This window comes from Lonchura striata, chromosome 4, assembly GCF_046129695.1.
Source record: "Lonchura striata isolate bLonStr1 chromosome 4, bLonStr1.mat, whole genome shotgun sequence".
NCBI lineage: Eukaryota > Metazoa > Chordata > Aves > Passeriformes > Estrildidae > Lonchura > Lonchura striata.
Genome location: NC_134606.1, coordinates 6,349,945 through 6,376,160, shown reverse-complemented (window position 1 = coordinate 6,376,160; position 26,216 = coordinate 6,349,945). Strand labels below are relative to the sequence as shown.

Below are 26,216 nucleotides of genomic sequence, written 5' to 3'. Positions count from 1 at the left end.
GAGTCCTTTTTCATGCCAAGCAATCCCCCCAATCCCACCTGCTTAGCAGAGAGTACTGCATCTGCCAGGAGTGATTGCTGATGCTGGAGTGCCTGCCCCTCAGCAAGTAAAGGCACTTCCAAGTGCACATGGGCATGCAGGTTTTGCCATGGCACTTCCTTAGAGATCTGACAACACACAGCAAAGGGTCAACAGCTCTCTCTGGAAGGCTGTGTTGATATCTGCTGCAAGATAACGCACCCTGAAGTCAAAGGAACTTACTTATTTTCTAGGTTCGTTATCAGTTGTTATTGTAAGTAAAGCAGTACTGTGTCAAATGCCCCTTGGTTCTGACCTTCCCATGGGCAGGACCCACTAAGATCTCACGGAATGTGAAATGATCATTAGTACACTCTCTGGCAATGCTAATAAATCATACAGCGCAACGTCTTTTAACAAAGCCATAAAACCCTACCAAAGACACATCAATAAACTGCACACTCGAAAACCATCCCACCCCCAGCCTCTTCCCTCACATTCCAAAAATGCAGAAAAGCAGCAGTGACAGTTGGCTCCATCCTCTAATCCCCAAATCCCTCAATTACACCAAGGGAGCTGAAGATAACACAGATTTAAAGACCTAAAAGGAAGCTTCTTTCAGAGGTAGAAGTAAGGTGTTATATCAACAATCCCGAGTAATGGATTCATTTACTATGACACTTCTCCCTGTGCAGACAGACAGGCAACACAGTGTCTACAGACATTATGCCTCCCATTCAGAGAGGAGTTTGGTGGTACCTGAGCCTTCTGCAATGAGCTGAATCTTATGCCATAAGGAAAAGTTTTGCCTGTGTAAGGAAATGGGCTAGCTCACATACTAATCCATCTAACTCTCACTGAAGCCTGAGGGTAAATTCACATATATTGGTTTTAAATTAGCCTTTCCTTTTCCACTTCGAAGAAGCAATTCCTGATTGACACCGGAACATGCTCAAAACCAGATCCCATCAGCCCTCCTTCACCTCTAACTTCAGACACACAGAGTAAAGGCACCTGAGGGCTCCCTCATCTCACTTTACAGGACGAAAATGTGCTTTTAGGGCATGAAGCATCTCAATCTCTCACAGGTAAAGAGTGGGACAAATAAATCCTGTTCTGCAGCATAGCAGGGGCTGGAGGAACTTTTCTCCCTCCCGTTGTTGAAGGGACCATTGGGGCTCTGCACAGAGCAATTCCTGCTCGTGGCTTTTCCCAACTGCTGCCACGACTGGATGCCCCCTTTTGTGACAGTGGGACTCCAGGCCATGGTGTCCATCTTTTCCAGTTCACAAGAAGCAGGAGCTGCTCTATCAGGCCATGGTGAAGGCCACCAAGTCCTCTGCGTGCGTCACCAGCCTTGTCAGCAAGGGCAGAACTTGCAGAACTAACCCAGAGAGGAGAGTTTTGCTTCCAGCTCCTGATCCACCACCCACAACTCCTCCTCCTGGATCCAGCTACAGTCCCTCTGCTAGGACTCTAAGAAAGAAAAAAAAAAAGTTGTTTTCAGGGTCACTTTGAAATGATGTTGTTTTCAGCAAGCAGAACTGCCTGAACTTAATTTACTGTACATCCTGTCTGTACTTCACAATGAAAACACCACACAAGGTTGCAGGTCAGACCTCTGAGCCCCTCCTGCTTGTGATGCTAATTCCTGCATGGTGATGAGAAAGGCCCAAGGGCTATCAATCCTTCCCACTCTGGGGTATAAACTGATCACCAGGAGGAAAGAAAACCACCTCTTCCCTTAAATACATATAGTATTACACACATAGGAGCAAGGAGCCTGTGTGTGAAGCTTCCAGACACAGCTGCTCTGCAGACAGTGACCAAAACATTTCATAGGAATACACATCACAGGAATGTCCTTGGATGTTTAACTGCAATGTGTCCTCAGGCACACCTGGCAGGGAAGAGCTGGGGGCTCTGGGTAGGCGTGACTGAGGATATTAAGCAGCTATGGAGTGAGATAGAGCCTATCCAGCTCTAAAAACCCACTGAGGGGAAAAAAAGCTCAGTGGGGACTTGCCTGTGATTTTAACCCACAGGCTTTAATTACTGGCACTGGATGCAGATATGCATGAGCTATATATGACTATGGCAGCATCACCAGTAGCTATCCCAGGAACTTAAATATGGCCAGGACTCAGCTCTTGGGCACATCTAAATTGAGGTGTCAAACTCTCATTACAGTCTGCAGAGAGGTGGTCAATACTGGCTCAATGCCCCACATACCAACACCCCCATCAGCTCTGAGGGCAACTCAGACACCAACACATAAATGATTTTATCCATGAGCTGAACACTTGTGATGGTGCCTTGGCTGAAGGTTGCAGGGCAGCATTCCCATGCCTGGTGGGCTGAGCCCCATGGAGAGGACAAAGGGGTCCCCTGGAGCCCCTTCCCCACTGGTACCCATCTCCTCACACTCCCCAGTGGTGCAGAGGCTCCCTGCCCACCCACAGACTCAATGCACCAGCACAGCTGGATCAAAAAATCATCTGCAGATCTGCAGATGCAATAGGATTAGCTCTACCTGAGCAGGAGCACAGGGAAGAGCCAAGCCCGTGGCTTCCTCTCTACTGTCCTGATGCTCCTTGCAGGCAGAAGGCAGCATGAGAGGGGAGGCAGTGAGGGGAGCCCTGTGGGCAGGCAGGAGTTTACAGAAATGCTTTTTTATTCTCACTAAATCCTCTATCCAAACCTTTCTCTTTTGCTAAAAGTCTTTGCAAACACTAGCAAAACCTTTCCCGTTAATCTTTCTCCATCTTGCTAAAACAACACAGACTGTCTGTCTCCAGGGAAGGCTGTCACAGGATATGGGGGAGGAATCTATCATTTGTAATGTATGGAAATATAACTTACATATATCAAAGGCATTTGCTGAAAAAAAAAGAAAAAAAAACCCAAATACACAGCAGAGATTGGGAGGCCAAACCCTCATTGCCTTCAAGCTACTGTGCTTAGCAATCGTGTGAGCAATAGCCTGAGCAAACCCAAATAATTTGATTAGTAGATTGCACAGATTAGCAATTGTGTTCCAGTGGTAAATCCCACAAGGAGCCCCTCTTGCTTACATTTCTGTACAGCTCCTCATTTGTTACCTGAATATGTAAAGGCACCTATCTAAATCCCTTCCATTTCTTTACTGCCAGGTATGCAGCCCTGGCTTCCAACAGCACCTTCTGACTAGGATCTGTTGAGATCTCTGCAAATTTTAGTTCTGAAAACTCTCCAGTGTCCATGTCAGGAATATAAGTAAAAGGCTTGACCCTGATGCACTGAATGGCTCAACAGAACTGTTTACAGATAGTCTGGAACACAACTGAACTGTCTGTAGGACACCATTTCTGATGGGCTTCACTGTAGCCACCAGCCATGCCAGGGCTTCTGCACCCTCCAAGACCTCTGGCTGGATCCAAATTTAACATTCAAAGGGTTCAGATTCAAATGTGAGACCCTTTCCATGATAACAACCCAAAAGAGGGCCATCTAAGCAAAAAGAAATACCTCAGTCTAAAAACTGAAAAATGTTGTATGACCTACAGTTAGAGTGAAAATTATTCTTTCAGCTTTATGAGCAGTTATATCTCAAGTAAAAATGCCTGATGGAGAAGTATATAGTCAAAGTTGCATGAGATTCTAGTAATGTTTGCTCAAAGCCAGAGATGTCCCTTTAAAATGGTGTCTGTGAAGCTGGAAGAAAAACAAACAAATTAGTGAGGACAGAGGGGTAGCAAAAGCTTTTTCCTAGTTTTTTAGTACTGTATCTACTAAAGAAACATATTCTGCTGGTTAAATTAAGAAAAGCTAGATTCTACTGATACTGACTGGATTTCAGTATTTCTAAAAACATGAGCACTTCATAAATACACTGAAATATTCTGTCATCGCCAGACAGAACATGCCCATTTTCTATAAATATAGACATCTGGCAGTGGTTTCTTCTACTGCTATAGATTTCTGGTGTGAAGAATGCTATTTTGTAAGCAAATTCATGTTGGAAATTAATTTCATATGAGGCAGGTTACATTAAAGAGCTAGAAAGATTTGCTGGACAGAAGCACATAACAAAACCAGTACTCCCAACCAGCACTCCTGACCCTCTCTATGAGGTTGCCTTCACAATACTGTAGGCATAAAATATGTTCCTCCAAGCAGTGCTGTGAAGCTTAATTAAAGCATGCCCACAAATTGCATTGAAATCTGAAAAGAGCACTTAGTTTGGCATTGTAATTCCAGCCATGGTGAAACAGCACTGACAAAATGATGGATATTAAATATCAGCAAGTAAGAGCCTGCTTGGTAGAAACCATCTGAGGAATACCACAAGCAACAGCTAGGTATATAAAATCCAGTGCTGTAGGGCTATGCCACAACTTTTAGTCTTTCCTTTTTTTTTTTTTTTTTTTTTTTAAAAAAAAAAGAAGGATTTCCAGTCATATCTATGTCCTAATCTGACCCATGGTACAACCATCCACAGAGTTGCATCAACAGAGGGCAAGATATTAGGAAGAAATTCTTTCTTGTGAGAATAGTGAAGCACTGGAACAGGTTGCCACATCTCTGGAAGTGTTCAAGGTCAAGCTGAGGGGGTAACCTAGAGGAAAGTGTCCCTGCCCATGGCAGGGACTTGGAACAAGATGATTTTTAAGGAGTCTTCCAGCCCAAACCAGTCTAAGATTCTATGATTCTACAAAACTGGGGACACACAGGGTCGGTACAAAGAGGTGTGGATGGGGGGAACACCTTACTTCACTAAGGGCTCACCTGGCCTAAAAATGGACCCTAACAGCTCACTCTGTGTATCACACAGGTGACAGAAGACATCTCTGTGTAAGGGCATGGGCTGTTTTCTATCCACATCTGCTTTGCACTATAAACTCCCTATCACAAAGTTATTAGCATCAGCAGATAGATCAGTTTCTGACTGGAAAATTTTCCCTTCTGGTTAACATAAGCCAAGCATAAACACTCCCTCAGAGGTTAACAAAAGCCAGCAGCCCAAACAGGGACAACTCTGCAAGAAAAGGGGAGTGGGAGTCAGGGGGAAGTTGAAAAGACAATTAATCACAGGTTTTCATACACCTTAACACATTCCTGCCATTTGGAGTGATTCTGTATTGCTCTTCAGCCCCTTTAAACCCTGTTTGGGGGGAATATTTTCCAAGAGGAGACATCACAACAGATCCCAGAGCCACCCTTGGCATCCAGCCCCCACAGCCCACCTTCCCCACTCCCTTCAGTAAACACCACTAATTCCCCAGCTCCATCAGACGTTTTTTTTTCTTCCAAATCAGCCTAAAAAGCATTTTGCTACAAAAGACAAAAAGAAAAGCAGGGAGGACCCACTAAACCCAGAGTCTCCAGACAGCTCTCAGCGTCTGTCAAATGCTTGCTAAAAAATCCAAATAAAGACAAACCCAAGCAGCCTTGATACCTTGTGTTATCTTTGCAGGCTGGCTGCTGCCTTATCAGCTCTGACAGAGCCCAGCATTTAAGAAAAATTCAGTAGTCTTTGGGTGGAAGTTAGTTCCTAAAAAAAACATGCAGCCGAATTGCTGGAAGTTGGTACAAGAGGAGAGGGTGAGTGGGTAAGAGACACTCTGAAAGGCTCCTCTATGGTCTTGCTGTTCCCTCTCAGGAAATATGCTGCCATGTAAGATTTTTAATTATTTATTCCATAATTCACTCCTCATGTTTCACATCCAATGCACAGGCCAAGAGCTACAAGGGCGAACAATGGCTCAAAAAGCTGCTCGTTCACATTAAGAAGAAGAATTTGGAATGGAACAGAATCCAGGCAAAGCCACCAGCTCTTCATACCAGGCTTTCAAGCTCATCAGAAATGGACAAAGATCTTCTGACCATGACTGATGCTGGTCTTAAGTGCCACTGCCCTGATGGGGAAGATAAAGATGTTCTGTCCTCATCTTCACTTATAAAAAAGATGCTGTCTTTTTGGATTAAGTCTCTGTGGAAGGATTTGGATGTTAAGGAGCATTTCTTTCATGAAAGGCAAAAGTTCTCTTTGCTCACATGTACCTCACCATGCACAGTGCGTTTTGGCAGCCCCCTGACACAGGGATTGGACTTTTCCTATGCAAAGGTGTGAAGGTCCTGCTCTTGAAAAAGTTATAAAATAGTTATAAAACACCTTTGCTTGACATTAATTGCAAGAGAAGAGCTGTCTCAAGGCCAAGGGCTGCTTTTCAGAGTCTCATCTGTAATGTGACAGAGGGAGCAGCTGGGGGAAGGAATCAGCCTCTTGTCAACCCCAGAGGGAAGGACAGACAGACACACATTCCCTGGGGTGCTGCCCTGGCATTATAAGCCCCTCTGACAGAGGGTGAGTGGATTTCTGCCTCTGACCTGATCCCTTCACCCCTAGAGAGTCCTCACAAGTCTTCCTAAACAGCTAGAAAAACCTGAAGTGACGCAGCTGGGCTTCCAAAATGACCCTTTTTCTTTATTTTATTTTAAGTTTTTGCCCAAGATAACACTGCAAGGGACGAAGAGGAACAAAGCAAAAGGAACTGCAAGAGTGGAAGGTCCTGGCAAGTATTTCTTTAAATACAAGAAATCTCCAGGTGTTTGAAGTATGTGCCTAAACACTTGGGAAAATGGTGTCTGAGAAGAGAGACTTCTCTAGTTGCAAAAGTGCATTGAAATCCTTGGGTTTGGACCTCCCCTTGTGGGCCTCCAGTGTTGTGCTACATGGGTTTCAGTGGATCCAAACTGGGATGAATTCAAATAGATGTGTCATGCACTATTTTCCGTGTTTTATTTGACTTTAATTACTTCTTAGTAGTACTGCTGTTTGAAAAATCTTTCTCAATTGAGGGTGTTGGTTCTGCCTAGGGCTGCTTGGCCCTTTTCCACTGAAATGCCCTCTCAACAACTGCCAGAAGCCTTTGCAAGGAAAATGTAATCGTTCTAAAGATGTCTTTTTCTGTGAATGTGTGAAAATTTGCCTCTGTCAACTCTTTCCTTCTCCCAGATTCTAAGTTGGCCATTCTTTCCCACCTTTCTAGAAGGTGGAAACCCCTGGTGGGCTCCAGCAGGATGTGGAGGAGCACTTGGGGGCAGTCAGACCTTGTTGGTAGCAGAGATTAAGACACTTTGATGATGACAAGGATGCTAATAATAATGCCTGAACAATCTGTGGGTTTTTTTTTTCATTCCAGGACTTTTGATGGTTGTTTCCATAAAAAATAAGCACGGTGTAATGCCATCTCTCCCTGAAGTCAATAGTGCCTTGTGCCCAGCAGAGAGGGGACATCTGAACTTGCAGTTCACACACATGAACCACGGTGGGTGTTCAGTGCAGGGCTCCAGCCTGTGCATGAACAAATGCTTGCATCTGTTTCACCCTGGGCACTGAAACAGGGTTTGGGGACAAAGTTATTGGCCTGGTGGGTCTGGATTGTAGCAGCAGCAAGAAATCCTTATCAGGGCAACACCTGCTTTGTACAGGGTGCAAAGGTACCTCACCATTCTGAGGGGTACACAGTAAATGAAACTCAGCTGGCCAACAGGTCTGGTTTTGGAGGGGCCTTTTGTCAGAGTAAAACCAAGCCTCTATCCAAAGAGCTGTTGCATTTAACACTGTAACTGTGTTCTTCATTCTGAGTTTGACAGCCCCTACCACAATGACAGAGCTTTGGTGCAATGAGGACTTCCAGGCACTAACCCCAATCTGAAAAAAAAAATAATGAAATCACACCAGCTATAATAACATCTTTGCTTAATGCTGTGTTCATCATACCAGCCAAAACCTCTGCTCATTTGCTGACCTGGTCTCTGAGAGCAATATGAAATATCTCAGACTCTACCTGAATATCTATCTTGTAAATATCCTCCAACACATGCCACAGACTGAAGGCCTTGAGTCAGTTTTAACGTTGTGTTAATTACAGCAGAAAATTTGTTCTGTTAATTTGTAGCATTTTTCATCACCCTCAGACAAGCTATTGGGTTTGCAGTTTGGGGTTATCTTGCACTTTATAGTGTCTGCCTTACCTTTGCAAACATAAAAGGGAAAACACCTGTAAGTACACAAAGAAAAATATCCAACTCAAAATGCCATTAAAATTCATTCAGGGTTATTCCTTGCTGCTGTTATTTCAGTTAGTGTCTCATAACTAAGCTGCTCCCTTTTTTTTTTTTCTTTCAAACACTTGTCTCAGTGAAAGTCTTATAATGTTTTTCCTTCTGGAGAAAGAAATCCCAGAGACGTATTTTCAACCTCCCAGCTCAGTATTTCCCAGATATTTTGAATCAGGCAGGGACTGTTGCCAAGATTCACATTTTCCCCAGATCACCACACACCCTCACACTCTCAGTTTAAAGCCATCACAGATGCAGGGATGGACCCTGGAATGGTTCTTACTGCCCTGTTCCTATTGTCCTTCTTTCAAGTCCATGAGCCAGCATGGGAACCTACACTTGTCCCTCTTGCTTTGCCCAAGAGAGACACATTGTCCAGGTGCAAGAAGGTTTGGCAGATTTAAAACCATATTTAAGACAAAAAAAAAAAAAAAAAAAAAAAAAAAAAAAATTTCTTTCAATAGGTAGCATTATTGAGTACCAAGTTCTGCTTTTCACACCTGTACCTGAATTTAATCTCCCAAGGCAGAGTAAGCCCAGCAGCCTTCATATGGGTACTGATACATACACCAGGATCTTTCCCCCTTTCCAAAAAACTGGATCAAGAGGCAAAAGCCACAGCTTCTCCAGGGTGCTAGGTCATTTTTCAGAAGGCTAGACACGTGTCAATCACCCCTGGACAGAACTCCTGCACTATCAACATAAACAGCCCCTTCCAGAAATCCCCTAAAAGTGTTGTTGATGCAGCCCTGCAGCATTAGCATTTAGCCTGCTGGCTCTCATATTCTCCCTGGAAAAATATTTCCACCCACAGGGAGTATTTTGACCAAATTGCTTTCTCTGCCTTATTTTTGCAGCCTGCTAAAGCTGACAGTGACTACTGTCAGTAGTCAGAAGTTTTGTAGAGACAAAGCCAAGCCTGAGAAACCTCTGGGTGACATCCCACACTCACCTTGGCTCCAGAGTGGATACACACTGTGCCTGGACCAGAGGAAACACCTGGTCACCAGCAGCACTGGTTGCAGCCACCTTTGCTGCCCACTGGGCTTCTCATGGAGCAGCTCCTTCCTTGCAGTAGGCAATGCCATAGGCAGGCCAGCAAACCCTGGCAGAATTAACTTGTCATTTTCCATTTTCCAAAATGACCCTTCTGCCTCAGAAGACAAAAGCAGAGACACAGGAAGGAAGGTATCACCCATTTCCCTATAAAGTACTCCCAATTTCAAGGGATCATTGAGACAAACAGAAAATTGTCATGATGCAGTGTGAAAGATGAAATCTCCCAGTGCAGAATGTCCAGCAATACTCTACCCCTGAGCTAAACCAAGAGCCAAATGTGACTTTTCAGTCTTCACATCCACTGCCCCCAGGCTATGTTATATTTTGCCCTGTGGACCTTGATGCATTTGAGATTCCTAAAGAGTCATTTTATAAATGTTCCCATAAATATCCAGTCCTTCAAAGTACTGAGCCTTCCTGCCATAAGTGGGAACAGAAGAAAGGACTTGCTGCCTGCAAGGACACTGCGATATTCCACAAGCTCAGCCCATGCTCCTCTAAGAATTTAAACCATCACATCTTTTTCCAGGTTGGCTTCCTGCCCAAGTTTCCTCCCCAAAACATCCAAAGCAAGGTCAGAGGAGCTTTCCCCCTGGCACAAGGGAATTACCAGGCTTGGAGCAAAGGAGGACAAGGACAGGCCAGTGATGGGGTCAAGTTCAGTCATCTTCAGCTGCCATAAAGTCACACCTGAGAAGGATTTACTGCCAGGATCTGAGTGGCTGCAGTCAGGAAAGGAAGGGGAGTCCTATTTGTGCATCTAATGACCCAACTTAGCAGGACAGAAACCAAGTGCTTGACCTTTTTCAACATCATGTGAAGCAAATGCTCCCTATGACACAGCTCCAGCATTATCTACCAGGCACAGGTGCATGACTGCAATTAGAAATGACTGGCATTTCACACATAACAGCACCTTTCAACCCAACTCAGCCCATCCAAAACCACTCTGAGACTCCATTACCATTTTCTTCCCACCCAGCCTTCCCAGCTCCCTTGCCAGCTCGAGCAGCACCAAATAATTCCCCACGAAGTCTCACAGCTGTTATTTGAAAATTAAATTGGAAGTCACGACACCTCGCTGCACGCTGGTAGATGTTACACTTGGCATTTGGTTTATCCCAACACCATTCCTCACCCCCACCCCTAAACCAACTTCCGCAGAGAACAATGCCGCCGGTTTGTGTCCACAACAGATTTATTCCCCCTTTTCCAGCAGCTCGCAACGCCCGCACCTTCAAGGGGCAGTAGCTGCTTGAAGCAAAGGGTTCCTTCTGGTTTCTGGAAAGAAAAGGCTGCCCTCTATAATCAGGGTATTGTTCTCCCTAAATGGAGCCAGACTCTGTAAACACGCTCCTCTGCACAGCGCTGGGAGGGTGAATGCCAGCGTGTGTATACATACATGCAGGGAATGTGTCTTGTTCTAAACAACAGTGAATTATGTTAATTCATTTCCTCTGCCTAAACAGTGCTAATAAGCTTCGGGAAAGGAGGAGGAAAAAGTAAACAAGAGTCCATTGCAAAAAAGATGAGGGGGAGAGGTAACCAAATAACTCCACCAAATGTCTCCTCAGGGGAAGGACATTCACGTTACAGCTCAGATGGGCTCCACACAGCCCTCCCTCCGTCCTGCTGGAGGTGGAAATGTAACAGCAACAATTTCTTTCTTTTCTTTCCAAAGGTTTCAGCCTGTTTTCACGAGTTCAATCTTGTGAAATGGGAAATGAGCCCCCACCAGTGCCCTGATCCACAGCGACTGCATCCCTGGGGGCTTTGCACTGCATGTGATGTGAGTGCTCTGGTGACCAAGCCAACATGAATAGTCAGAGCCTATTTGTGATTTTCTAACAGGAAAATAATTTCACTAAGCAAACTGCCATGCTTTGACTCAAAACCCTGATTAGCACAGTTTGAAAACAGGGCAGCATACTGTTCTGGGAATTAACTTGCTTGACCCCTAGTCTATAATGGCACTCAAATAATCTGTGAGTCAGACCAAGTTGAAAAACTCTTGGAAGACCACACTGAAAGAATTTACTGGATTTATTGGATTTTCTAGGATAAAAGAAAAATAAGCTTGGAACTCCACTTAGTCTGTGGCCTTCGGAAAGACAAGTTTTTTCTCCTGACAGTATCTAGAAAAGGAAGACTGCCTATGCTGAGCAGCACTTTTTGTGTCTCTTTTTAATGTACTGGAAACTCTCAATAAATAGTCATAATTATTATAAATATGCAGGTTTATTGCTATGATTACTTTTGAGTAACAGTAGCTTTCTACTTTGATATTGATGGTAAGGTAAGGGACATATTCTTAACCCTGTGAATCTACAATCCTCCTCCAAACAGGAATACTCAAGCGGAGGAGAGCCCTGAATTTAACTTCAATTTAAATATCCAGAGTCTACTTTACCAATTGCATACAAGGACTACCAGTCTGATGTTTCCAATGAACTTCCAAGGACAAAAAATAAACGTGTGTAAATCACCACCACAAAATACTGCTTGAAATCCTCCAAATCCTCTGGCCTACTCCTGTTTGAGCAGGCAGGAAATCAGGAAAAGCATTCTGCCTTAGGAATACAAGCAGGACTTTAGTCTAGATAAAACACTGACCCATCCCCACTTTATGGTTTCTGCAGCTCCTGAGCAAAATGCTCTCAGCAGCCTCTACTACTTCTTTGTATCCCAGAAACAATAGCTGTGTGCTCAGAGCAAACACCTTCAGAGAGCAAATCCAGCAATTAGCAATCAAGTGTCCAAAGTCACTTCCCTGCATATGCAAATATCTCCCTAACAGGTTCATGATTCCTTGTCACTCAAACAAAGCAAAGTAAACACTTGCTCACTGTCCTGCCCTAAGGACTAATGACTAAGTTGAAAGTTTCACTCTCATTAGCCCTTAATGAAATTAGCCCTGGCAATACTGCATTTCTGATTGGTTGGGAATAGCAGGGAGGAGGAAAGATACTCATCAGCTCTGATCTGTTATTCTAGTTTTATATTAACTATTGCAGATCATGATGAACCCTCCCATGGCGTGGTGCCACCCTGCAGAGAACTGAAACTCAGCCTGGTCTTATGAGGCTCCAGTTTCTGCTCTCTGGTAGGATTATATATTTAAAACCTACTCACACCTACTCAGCCACAACACACTGAACCTAAAGGGACTATCACCTTTGTAATCCAACCCTGAACATTAAAATATGAAATGACTTATCAGAGCATGGAGCCTGATCTCCACATGCTGGAGGAGCAGTCAACTCCTCCCCAGTTTTTCCATTTCAAACTGCCCAAAAATACATTAAACACTTCCCAGTATTACTCGTCTGGTTAAAGAGATGCCGGTATTGCCACCAAAATGTTGTGTTAGTCTGCAGAACAGGGAAGATTTAGATTCACTCAGAAGGTGAGCAAGGTGGCTCACAGCTCCCTCTCTCTGAAGGGTATCCACATCCTGCAGGAGTTAGAGCCACCAGATTAATACTGACTGGTCAATGACAAACAAGCACCCTCCCTTCCTTCCACAGAGTCTGGATTATCCCTGGGGAGATATTCCACGGTGTTCAGAGGTTCATCCTGTTACTCATTAACCCTTCCATCCTTGACACACAGTTCATACACCTGTAGCTCATCTGGCACTTGCCATTGCTTAACCAGCAGTTACAGATGTGTTACAGATCTGTGTTAAGAGATCTGAGAACAACCACTGAGAAAAATAACTTCCTCTGTAACTCCAACTCACACAAATCTGTTAGGGAGGCAGGAGGAGGGAAAGAAACCTGTTCACAGTGCTCCAACATCTGCAGCTGCCTAGCTGCAGTACTTTGGCTTGTACAGCTTTGAGAGACTGGCGAGTCCAAACAGCTTTCCCTTTTCCCTTCTTTGTGGTTGATTTGGTCTTGCCCCATTCACTTCTGTGTAGAAAAAAGGAGATCAAAATCCATACAAAGCAATGGTAAAACACAGCACAGTGAAAGCTCCTCTTTTACATTACAAGGCTTTTAATCAGTCACATATTGGTCAAAAGCCAATTAAGTCTCACACCTGTATGTGGGGGTACCTGAGAGGACACAAGAGATGAGAGAACTACAGCACAGACTTGGAAAAGCTGCATCCCAACATCCCCTTCAAAGTCACACGCTGCCTGCTCAAGATCCTCTCCCAGGCACCAGCAGGCCTCAAGAGCAGGGGTACATTAATTAAGCTGGACTAAATTTTATTTTGGAGGTTGGCTAACACATTTCCCGCCGTGTTCCTCTCCAGATTTTTCCCTCTTCCAGTATCCTGGACAGAACTAACAAGCCCAAACTTACCAGAGATGTTGTGCCAGTCCACGTTAATACCTAACTCTCAAGGTTATCAGTTATGGGGGTATGTGGAGGAAACCTAGCAAGGAGAATACAAATTTCTAAAAATGCTATTGCACAAATTAAGTCCACATTTCCCTATTTGTCTGCTGTTCCTGTGTTTTTATCTGACAGGCACAAATACTGAGAGATCCTAAAATACCCACCCAAGTCAGTGCCACCCAAGTGGGATCTAGGGTATGACACCTATTGCATTACTCACTTGACAGGATACCGAAGACTGTGTAAATCTCTCATGAAATAAATTTACCATGAAATAAATTTACCATATGAGAAGAAATTATTTTGTGTCCCGTCAATCTGGAATCCACTTGTAGAGAAGCTGAGCATAGAGGTGCAGCCATCCTGAGAAACATTAACCTGCTCCAAGGAGCCTCTGTTCCCAATTTACATTTTTCTTCTTTCCTTAGTGAAGCTCAAAGTAAGTTTGAACACTTAATGGAAGAAGTAGCCTGGAGTTATTGGCTGAATTTCCAGGTGAAAATTGGAGTGGTTGGGATGAAATAACAACATCAGGTTCCTCGCAGCACTGCAGGACACTGGGTTTCTGCTGTGATACAAAGGGGACACTGAGTAATCAGAGCAGCCAACCAAACCCCACACAGCCCAGGAAGGGGAGTGAGGGGGAGGAAAAAAAAAACAGAGATGGGAATGGATTCGGCAACAAACAGCACACACTCACTTCTTAAATAACACTCAGGCAAGTCTTGAGCCCATCCAGACCCAGAACACTGCCCACAGGACAGCTCTGGATAAACCTCTCTGTGGCAACCCAAAGTTTAAACAGTGAATTTCCAAATTGTTTTCAGTCCTGGCAGTGCACGCTCCACCCATCAGCCAGAGCTGGCAGTCAGTAGCAGCAAAATGTGTTTTTCTAGAATAAAAAATGTGAGTCCAAGCTATGCAGTCAAACAGGCAAGAGGCATGCTTAGCCCACATCCCCTCTGCTTTCACACATTAGGAGGGTATCACAGACAATATGAGTAAATCATCCTTCAGGGATGGATCCAAAGCCTATGGGAGTGAGTAGGAGACACAGCACCAACACTCTCAGGCTCTGAATCAGCTCCTAACCTGTCACAACTGGCATGGGCTGCATCTGCTTATCTCATACGACATCAGAGAGCACAATCAGATTAATCAAGCTTCCTTTTGGAAATATTTTTCTTACATAGTACCACAGTTGCTATGACAGAGCAGCAGACTGAACAGACTTGCATCAGACAGAGGTGTTTGCAACTTCTGCATTCACACTGGCTCCACTCTCAAAAAGTCCCTTACATGATCAAAAATGTTTCACCTTGCTGCAAAAAATTAGAACAGGTAAACACAGCTAAATAGGTATGGGGGTGTCATTACCAGAGAAAGCTCAAAGTAAAGGCTGATTACAGAGAAAAAGATAAGGAATAAGAAATCCAAATTAAACATTCCAAACAGTATCAAATGCATTTTAGCTTGAGCAGAGCACCAGAAAATACAGGAAGAGGTCAGATGAAAGACAAATTACTTGAAACAAGACAAAATGAGGAGGGTAATGAAAGAAATGTGAGAAAAGAGCATTTCCACCAACTCCTGTAATGCTGGGATACATTTGCACAGATCCTTTTGGCAGCTTGGTTTTACGAGTCACTGCAGACACAAATAGAAGCTTCACATCTTAGGAAAATCAGCTGCACCAGTTCAAATCTCACTGAATAAATAAAGCTATGACTAAAGGTTGTTTGGTTTCTTTTAATTCAACCTAGGTGCAAGAGGATCCCTGCATTGTTATTTTCCTCCTTCATTGGAAATTTTTATCTCTTCCAGTAATTAATCCAAAAATACTCAAGCAGACTCTACTGCACTCACACAATTCCATGATGAGTGTTCTGCACCCGGATGTATCAGTGTCACTTATGGTGAGACAGACATTCAATAAAGGAATTATCAGAGAGGATATTGGAAAAGATCAGCTCTATCAGCCAATTAATGTCAAATGAAAAACTTCAGCTCTAGTTAAATTGGCACCAATGGCACCAAATCTTAAAAAGGGAGTTCCTTTTTCAATTTCAAATTATATTTTTTCCCTGAAAAAAGCACTTTCCTGTAATATCTCAAGCACCACCTCATGGCATATGCAAGTTGCTTCTGTGGCTAAAACTCAGGATTTGGAGTCCATTCTTTGCTGTGTGCAAGTTCATCCCAGAAAAGAGACATTTGGATTTGCTGCTTGCGTCTTTTAATGAAGGTCAAAGAAACATATGGACTTGGAAAACAGAGTTATAAAAACTTTAGGGAAAATCTAGATGTATTTGAGCAATTTGCTGAGTTTTGTAATATTCCTAATTAAAAACAAATAAAATCAGCCCTAATTTTCCAGTATGACGCACACTGAATTTTATGTTTAAACTCAGCCACAATTTAAAGCGGCCGACAGCCTCAGAAGAAGGGAGGAACCAGCGTTTAAAAAAATAACCAGGATTTTCTTAGATCGTCATGTTGACTCTAGGTACAAGTCATGCTGATAGATTATTCATGAGCAAGTTCCCCAAGAGCAAGATCCAAAAAATGCCCCAAATTTCTCCAGAAGATGTGCTGTGACTTCCATAAAATCTGAATCAGGCTGTTAGATCTGAACATGCTTCTCTTTCACAAGCGAGAAATTACCTAATTGTTCTATCTGGTAACAGCCACTCAACAAGAATAAAGGCATAATACAGAAGCCAATAACCATCTCTGTCACATTACCATTATTTATATTTTCTGTGCTTACTGAAGGACTCTTAGAAACCCTAAAGTTCACTCTTATAAACACCAAAGTTACAGAATGGGAATTCTGTTCATCAGAACGAAGAACTCAACTTCCGAGAAATAAAAAAACGCCTCTGGCATCCTATTCCCTTTTCTTCGATATTAAGAGAAATCAAAATGGCACATAATGTTATTTCTGCATGAAACTATTGAATTCTGACATGACCCAATCAGCAAATTCCCTGTAAAGCAGACACCAAGCAGGTTTGCAAGCCAAGGTCGCACAGAGAAGTGCCAGAACAGAAAGCAATTAAGGTCCCGTTCTTCCCCTCCCTACGCAATGCACCGAAAATGAAATCAACATCCAAACTAATTAGTTTCCAGCAGAATATCAGTTTACTTGCTAACAGGAGGGTGGTTACTGCTCTTACCAAAAACTTCTAAACATACCATGCAAGATCTTGCTTAAGCCAAGGGACCAAGCCAGGCACATCCCAATGTTACCATATACGGTCACCAACATGAATATGATGGCAACTTGACAGATTTGGAACAAATACTGCGTTGTCGGTCACTGAGATAACATAGGCAGGAAAATATCAGATTGTATTACCTGTGTCCAGCCGGAGGTGTGGCGTGGCAGGAGCTACATTGCTGCAGGACACAGTCACTAAAGGTTAGTGACCCAGGATGGCATTAATCCCTGCAGAGGAGGGCCAGAGCAGCACACTGAAGAATTTTATACCCAGTATGAGGCTGCTTGGAGAGAGCAGGAATGGAATAACACAAGGGATGAGCTGCTGGACCTGCACTGTTATCCCAGGTTCAGAGCAGACATTATCTCTTGAGGTTGGGAACCAGGCTGAAGCTGCCAGGCTAAAGCCCCAAGCCTTGGCCGTCAGCTGGAAGACATTGTCCCTCATAGAAAACCACAGCACTCAGATTTTGTTCTCCAAGAGTGTGTTTTGAGCACACAGGCGTTCTAGTCTTCAGCCACAAGGGAATGAAGGAGCTTGGATATCTACCAAAATAGCTCCCGAGGAAGACTTTTTTGGTACAGGCTCCCTTCAGGAGATCCTTAGCCTACAATAAGATTGGCCACTGAGAATTATTCCAGACTAAGTTTTTTGAAAGGGTTATTCCAGTGCATTTGCAGGTGTACAGAAGCCCTTAGTCAAAGTCTTTCAACCCCAAAAGCATTAGTTCAAACACAGCTAGAGTTACCTCACCCCTAATCCCTTCAAACACAATTTTACCATCTGTACCTCTAAAATCAGACCTGCTCTCTGTTTTTCCTGGATACTTCAGAGGTAGTACTTCTTTCTTAAAAGTTTATCTTGGTTTGCTAAGATATTCCCCTTTTTACAGTGTCTTCTACATCAGTGATGAGATACATTGTTGGACAGAGCCAGCAGGCATAGATCCGACCCTGCAAAAACGCCCCTATTTGCTGGAGGGTGGAAAAAAAAAACCTGCCAGCGAAACCCAACCATTCATTCCTACAGGGCCCTTTGCCTTAAAAGGTGTCACCTAAATAAAGATGTAAAAATAATACAACGTAACATTTAATGCAAGATTGCAGCTGACCATTCAACTGTCAGGAAATATCAAAGCTGGAGCGCGTGGGCAACTTAACTCTGCCCCCTTGTGCAGATGCACCATGACACAGCCCTTCCCCAAGCACAGGCTGAGCATTCAGTCAGCCTCAAATTAACACCCTAATTACAGCATAACCTACTTTTGCCTAAAATGAGTAGAATAGAAGGACCATCACTTTCCCAGAGAACTTCCTCAGCCACCTTCCTCACTTGATCACCAGCCAGCAAGCACTTTAATTAAACTTCTGATGCCTCGGATCAGGAGGTGCTGGCACACTTCAGGCCTCACACGTCTGATCTGCAATCAGGACACAGATTTTAAATGCTGTTTGACCAAAACAAAGAGCCCTTCTTCCTCCAGAGAAGAGCCTCACAACCTCAGGCTGAGATTTGGCTGAAGGACTGCCTATAAAACCTGAGCGACTGTAGCAGGTAACGTTTACACATCTCCAGTGGCCAAAGACCTCGTATGAGGTGTTCAGAAAAACTCTGCAGGCACATGAAAAACCTGGCACATTTTTCCAAGAACCTGAAATTATCCCAATGTAAACACCTAACAATTGGAGATATCTGTCAGCACAAAGTTTCAAAGTTCTGGGAAGTTTCTGATCTCTGCTCACAAGTCTGATCGTCCATCTACCTCCTTCACCATCAAAAATGTTCTCCGTCTTAAGGAGGTCTAAAGCAGGACTTCAATGTCAGAATTGTGTCTGTGTTTTCACAGCAATGACTCCTTTTTCTTCTCTCCTTCCCCTCTCTTAAATCAGCACACGAATGAATGGCATTTTTCATGGGTTTGGCCCTGGCTTTTAACCTCTATTTCTTGATAATTTTAAATACCCAGAACCATCTCTCCGTACACTTACAGGGTTTTTCCAGCTTTGAAAAGTGTTCAAATAATCCAATTACAATATGATCCCAACTAAGTTTTATTTAAAAGATCTTTCCACAAGAAAAACAATGTTGTCTTGAAATTACTACTGTTAATTTTCTGTCTCTTTTTCACATGACAAGAGCCCACAGTGCTTCACTTTCCAGGGGCAATAAGTGTAAGAGCAAGACAGTTGCAAACCAAATTTAAACAGGCTCAGCCAGTAATGCAGCCGATACTCCGCTCACATCAGAGACAAGAATCTTTTTGTCTTCTCCTGCCCACTTCAGATCTTTTCCGGAACTCCACCAACTTCTCAGGTCCATTGCAATAATATACATCCATGAAGTCATCTTAATTCACACACTGCTGCCCATCGCCCACAACTTAAACTGAGTCTCCATTGTAAGCCTTGCCTGGAATTCAGACTTGAAGGAATTACAGCCTATATACTGTTTTCTTTTTCATTCAGCTTCCAGACAAATCATTTTACAGTGCTTTTGCCTCCATAAAATATTTTCTTGAGAGCCAATGCCAAAAAGAAAAAAAAAAAAAGCAGTACACTAAACCAAACTTGAGTTTTGAGAGTAATTCTTCCCCTCTCCTTTCCCACCCTCACCCCCAAGATTTATTTTTGGCAAGTTACAGCCCAAGTGAAGGGCAAGTTTAAACCTTTTAATTTGCAAGTTCTTCACACTGGATGACTTCAAGGTCTTACAACAATTCACAAAACTCTGAGACAGTTGGGCATTGCAGCTGGAGCAATCTGCATCCTAAAATTGTACCCCTATTCTCTGGAACAATGCAGCCCCTACTTTGTGACCAGAGGGATGGGAGCTGAAATCCTGGATTCCCATTCAGGCTTTCTAAGGACAGCACCCACGAAGGCACAACACAGGCAAAAGCGCAGGAAGCGCCACCGCTCCTTGCACTCTGATCCCAGAGCTTTGCTAAAAGCACCTTGCCATAAAGAAACTTCTTTTTTTTTCCTACCCCCATTATTCCCAGGTCAATGTATTTCAATTTGCCTCTGGAAGGGTAACCTGTTTATTGAAATCTGATCAACTGCTGGAGCCTCAGTGCTAAAATACGCTCTTGCTGTTGGGAACTGTCATTTGTCTGTCACCGGGGAAGTTAATGGATGTGTTTGTTTAGTTTGTAAGTGGGAATACACAGGGCAGAGGCTGGAGGGATTACAGGAGGGGAGAGGTATTTCTGATCCACAGAGGAATGCAGTTGCTTTTCTTCAAAATTGTCTGCGTATTTTTACACAGGCACAAGAAAAGCCCCTGGAAGTTCACCTGTGCCTAACAGACCTCAGCAAAGCCGCAGTGACCACGCTCCGTCCCAAAGGACGGCCCCGGACCACGCAGGTAAGGAGGCACCACACGTGGGCACGAGCCTGCACCTCTGTGCAGATAAAAAATGTGCAGGGGACAAGTCCCTGCTGACAGCAACTCCCCTGGGGGGACCCTCCAGGGGCACTTGAGGGTGTTTGCAGAGCCCACGGGGCAGAGGGTAGAACAGAGTCACAGGGTGGTCACACCAAGCGCGGTCCCTTACCTCTCGCCGAGTCCGAAAATGCAATTATCCCTGCGAAAAGGAGCGCCAGCTGCAATTCCATTTTGAAAACCAGACCCCACCGTATCGCACAGGCTACTGTCCTCTCAGACCTGGAGGCAGGAAAAAGGAGAGCAATATAGTTACTGGGGGAAAAAAACTCTGAAAAAACCTCAACTTTACAGAGTTTTAAATCCTATTGAGAAGACTGGCAAGAAGAAACAGCAAATGAAAGAGCAACGTACTTTTAATTCATTCCTTGGTGCTCAGTGAGTAAAACTTTGCCCTCCTCTCTGCTTTAGCCTGATATAAATCAAGAACCCACTGAGGCCAGCAAGCTCCTCTAAGTTTACAGTTAATGCATAATTCTTTAGTATCCTGTACAGAACCAGTCTGGAAGGCAAACAAAACGCTAGCAAGTGGCCATAAAACAAGACTTCAGGTTAACAATTTGCTGAGGAACTTGGTGGAAGAGGGAGGAGGAATGTTACCTCTCCCATCAGCAGCCCAGAAAACTTTGTGTTGCTGCTCCAGTGCCCCTCAGTCAGGCTCCGCTCTGGGTACGCGCCTTCCTCAACTCCGAGACTTCTCTGTACAGCACTGATTCCTCCTTTCCTCTTCTTTCCTCCCCCACCCCCGGCACGCTCTCCCCACCAACAGCCCCACTTGTTTCCGTGGGCTCCAGAGGTGCGTCCCAAAGCGCAACCGCACTTAATTATCCAGATTCTTGAAGAGTCCTTCGCTGTGATAACGCACACCCGAGGAAGATCAGGTTTACATTAATTACACCCTATTCTCCTCCTAAAACTCTCACTCTCTAAACACTGTCTGGATTCCTCACCCTTGTAAACTCCCCGGTTTAAACACCCCGTGCCCCCAGGACACACAACAACCCGCGCACAGCATCCAGCAAAGCAAACACGGCCGCTCCGCCGTTCGCTCCGCCGTTCGCGGCGGGCAGGGGCAGCGGCGGCGGGGGGCGGCGGGGTTCCCCGGGGCGCAGCGCCGTAACGGGATATTCGCCGCCGGGAACCGGGGTCGCGGAAGGGAGGGACGCGCGGGGGGACACCCGGCGGGGGAACACGGCGCGATGCCACCTGGTGCTGCCCCGCGCCTCGGGGCTGCGCTGGCGGCTCCCAGCTGTGCGCTACGCGGCCCCGGAGGGGTGTCCCGCGGGGTGTCCCGGAGGGGTGAACCGCCGGGGTGTCCCGCGGGGTGTCCCGGCGCGGGTGGCGGCGCGGGGCACACTTACCTTGGCTGCTGCCGGGCTCTAACACCGCGCGCCGGAGCCCATCCCCGCCGCTCGCCGCCTCATGCCCTCCGCGGCCACGGCGCCCGGCGGGCGCTCCGCCGCCGGCCTCTACCTCATCCCCCCCTCCCCGGGGTGGCGGGGGCTGCCTGGGGGTGCCCTCCCCACGGAGCGGCTCTGCCCCTTCACCGGCTTTTTAACAACCTCCCCCCTTTCGCCCCCGCCGGCGATTTTTTTTCCACTCGAGAGTCACGGGCGAGGAGGTCAGGGAAAGGGGGAAACCTTGTAAATTATTTTTTTGCTGCTTTCCGGGCCGGGCTGAGCGTGTGTGTGCGGGGAGGGACAGCGGGGACCTGCCAGAGCCTCCGGGGCTCCGCGCCGCGGGATGCCCGGTGATGCCGTCCGGCGGCTCGCCCAGCCGGAATCCCGTTTAAGGAGCGAGGGGAGGAGGGGAAAGGGGCTGGGGAAGGGGAGGGGAGGGGGGGGGGAGAGCCGGGGAGAGAGAAACCGGCGATAAAGCAACTTTCCCTGCAGGGCTTTGTGGCGGTGGGGGCCGAGCCGCCGCGGAGGGCGGCGCGGGGCCGCCCCGCTCCAAACTTCGCACCAATCCCCGGGAGCCCCCGGCAGCCCCCGCCCTCCGCCGGCCCCGCTCCCCTTAACCCTTTGCGGGCGGCAGCGGAGCGCTCGGTGCGCCGGGAGCGGGGAGCGCGTCCCGCAGCCCCCGCCGCGCTCCGCTCCCGCTGCAGCCGCCGCTCCGAGCCCGGCGCCACCCTCCGAGCACAGCGCTGCCCTCCCGCACCCGCGGAAGCCCCGCGGCCGTGGAGACCTCCGGCCCCGCAGCCTCGCCGCGGCCCGGACCCCGTCCCGGCCAAAGCACCGCTCTGCCCGGGCCGGGAGAGAGCCCCGGCCGCGGGAACCCACCGCGCAGGCAGCCGGGGAGGGACGGGGGGCGGCTGCCCCGTTTTGATCCCTCGGCTTGGATGAAAATGATGCCAGAAAGAAGCTGGCCTGAACTAAACTAAACCAAGTGGAAAATAAACTGTGGAGATGACAGTTCCTTGTATTAACTGTTACAATTATTTATTATTTACTTTCAAACATGATTCGGTTGATGCATCCGCTCTTACAGCAAATCACTCTTCATACAGGATCAAAACCAACCTGGCAGAATTCACCAAACAGACTAAACAAACGACAAGAAAAAATACTGCCTCAATGGCTAAACTTTTTGTATCATAAAAGAAATATCACTACTGTTGATGTTATAGTTTCTTAGATCTCTTACTTGATATGTTCCAGCATGAAGACCTCCTTGAAAACAAAGTTGTCTCAGTACTAGTTCAATGTGTTAGGCACCAGGAGAACGCCTAAACCCAAGCCAAGAATTAGTCTGAACATCTCTCTTATCTGTTTTGTTAGGATTATGAAATCACACCCTCTATTTTTATTGTTATTACTAAATATTTTTACTGAGTGGTTCCTGACAACATTAAATCTTGATACACAAAATCAATGTGAAAAACATGTAAGACTAAACATATAAACCCCCTGAGCCAGAAACAAAGTGGACAACAACACTGTTTTTGTATTTTACATATTTATATCATCATTTTTATCATTAAAGTTAGCTCAGCTGAGAAATACCAGATGGACTCCTCCTCCTATCAGGCAATAACTTCAGCCTCATTGATTTCAAAGACAGTGTTGACTGAGGGAAACCTTCAGGACTTAAACCTACATGGTCATGCTCATGCCATGCCTTCTGATGAAATCACTCTAAGCTGCAGCAGGACGAGAGCTCAGCTTCATGCTGCATCTCAGGGGATGATGTGTAAAACACCTTTTCGTAACATTTTCCAGCCATTTCACCCCAAAGGAGTCAAGGTCTTTGTCCCAAAGCCATCACCACACAGGTGATGCAGCCCTATCTACACAACCTCTGTTTCTGTGCAGACTGAAGTCCAAAGCAGCCTCAGTTCTGGTGCAGATGTGGGACATTGGCTCACAGGCAGGTTTCTCACCAGGTTAGAGGGACTGACTGAGCTCCTCCTCCATGTCTTGTTTTTCAAGTCACGCACAAAAACCGAGGTTTAAATCCCAGATCCCATTACTATCTTGTCTCAGACTGTCTAGACTTGGGTGAGCTCTCTCCAGGCCTCAATCAGCTCTGAAAGAAAAGATCTTCCAACCCAGGCTGTGCCCAAGCTCAGCACTGAGTACCCAGCTCAGGTTGGACACAGAGGATAAAAATCCCCTGATGGATTCACTCCTTCTATCCTCGCTTCCTTATTGAAAATCACATGTGTGCCTTTGGAGGCTCCAGCATCTCCCAGACTGAAAATTTCTCCTCGCAGAAGAGCTATAAAGCAGCAAAATCTCTCCTGCAACCTTCCACCAGTGTGAAGTTCTGGGAGATGAGGGATTACAGAGATGATACACAAGAAGTTAAAAATTATTCAGGTGCCTCAACACCTTCAGATGCCCTTTAAGCCCCTTCCTTAGGCATACAGAAGCTTTTTAAGAATATGATTCCAAGTGATGTTGCAAAGGGATTACATGGGGCAGGGAATGGAGCCCACAGCTTCTATACCCCAGGCTAAAGTAACTGGAAAAAAAAAACCTTTCTGACATCAAAATGTTAGCACTATTTTTAAACTTTTTTTTCAGGGGCTTGTGAGTGCCTGAAAGAAAGTCTGAAACCATGCTGTAGGCTTCATCCATCTCAATGCCAATACCATAGAAGAGGAATAAATGTAAAATATTGATACAAGAAAAATAATTAATATTCCTGAAACAGCTCCTAGTTTATCAGAAACAAAATCTCTTGTTTTCCCAACACTTCTACCTAAAAAAGGAAACATGCAGAGCTGTGTTTTTCTTTTGGGCTGGCTGTAATTTGCAGCATGATTGAGTAGTCTGAAAGTCAACAGCCCCAGTTTGCTCCTGCACCCCACAGTCCTGAGACAAGGCTGTGGGAAAACAGCTTTCTGGAGCTGACAAACAAAAACGAATGCTAAGCAACGAAATACGTGTCTCCACATGGCCTGAGAAGCAGCCTAACAGTCCATTTGTATCCCAGTTGTCCCCAAAGTCCTCTTTCCGGACCATGGCTTTTCAAATTTTGCATAGCTGTGATGGTCTAGTGAACATCCATCCCCAGAGTAACTTTCCTTATGTCTCCAAAACCACCAGCTGGACTTTTCCCAGCTTTTTTACCTCTTTTCTCACAGGAGCTGCTCACCTCCGCTGTCACAAAACTCAATTTTCCCGCATTTTCTCCCTTCCAGCTTGACTGGCCTTTTCTTTCCCCCCGCAGATGACCTGGGAGACACAGCACCTTCAGACTCTAATTCCTAACCTGCTCCAGTGATTTTTTTTCCAGCTGCAGGTGGCAGCCGCACAGCCGGATTCTCCATGACACCAAGCACTCCACGGGGCCACAGGGATCCAAGCAATTTGGGCTGGCAGCAGTGCCTTGCCCGAGGAGCACGGGCCCCATGGCACGGCTCACTGGGGACATGCCACCATGGCTCCATGGGGACATGCCACCAAGGCTCCATGGGGACATGCCACCAAGGCTCCATGGGGACGTGCCACCACAGCTCCATGGAGACATGCCACCACAGCTCCATGGGGACATGATCCCATGGCTCCATGGGGACATGCCACCAAGGTTCCATGGGGACGTGCCACCACGGCTCCATGGGGACATGCCACCAAGGTTGCATGAGGACATACCACCATGGCTCCATGGGGACATGCCACCAAGGCTCCATGGGGACATGCCACCACAGCTCCATGGGGACATGCCACCAAGGTTCCATGGGGACATGCCACCAAGGTTCCATGGGGACGTGCCACCACGGCTCCATGGGGACATGACCTCACAGCTCCATGGGGACGTGCCACCACGGCTCCATGGGGACGTGCCACCACGGCTCCATGGGGACATGCCAGTGGAGTGCATGTGGGGCTGGGTGGCTCCATGCAGCTGATGGAGCACGTGAAGGTGATGGAAGGGCATGATCAGGATTAGCACATTCATTCCCTCCACCTGCCACGCTGTCCCTGCAGCCCTCCTCTGCTTACCCAGCCACGTGGGGTCAACCTGAGCATCCCTCCTGGATGCCTGGGAAGGGGGTTGCTGTGGATGCAGGGAAAGGTAAGTAACGTGATTGATCCCTGCGTGGTTCAGTTCTGATAAAGCATATGGTGTGTTGCAGGGTGGCACAGAAAATGTCACAGCTGGGAAGGCAAAAGGAGCACAAAACATGCTTTTCCATTTGCACAACACCAGAGTCACTGTGCTGTTCCATTTGGGTCTATAGCTAAAGCTGAAATGGTGTTTTTCAGAGAAAGCAGTGTTGTATAACAGCAGAATCACTGTCTTCCCTATATGTGGTAACTGAGACCTAGCTATATCCTAGATAACATTTCAAGGGGATGAACAGGCAGATGGAAAGATCAAACGGTGAAACAGTACTGAAATCTGTGTCATGTGTAAATATACATTCAGTCCCTTAGAGTAGCTTTGCTATAAGCGGTGTTGCAAAGAAACAAATGGTTCATCATATGCATGAGGTTCACTTTTATACATGAAGCATGAATGCCACTGTCTGACAGAGGGAAAGGGTGGTAACAGGGTTAGATGTCCTATG

At 45.9% G+C, this 26,216-nt stretch overlaps 1 protein-coding gene across 2 annotated transcripts in view; it reads right to left on the bottom strand.

Moving 5' to 3' along the window:
• FGFRL1 (fibroblast growth factor receptor like 1) overlaps nt 1-22,027 on the bottom strand; it is a 167,061-nt gene extending 145,034 nt beyond the window's left edge. The window contains exons 1-2 of one of the 2 annotated variants that reach the window (XM_021535703.2): nt 21,562-22,027; nt 20,313-20,422 (exon numbers count right to left, since the gene is read on the bottom strand). In XM_021535703.2, the coding sequence (XP_021391378.1) occupies nt 20,313-20,373 (61 nt within the window). In that variant the 5' untranslated portion in view covers nt 20,374-20,422; nt 21,562-22,027. Of the gene's footprint in view, nt 1-20,312; nt 20,423-20,800; nt 20,864-21,561 lie in introns of those variants that run through there. The other variant, XM_021535704.2, reaches the window with a different exon arrangement.
• Nucleotides 22,028-26,216: the final 4,189 nt, after the last annotated feature.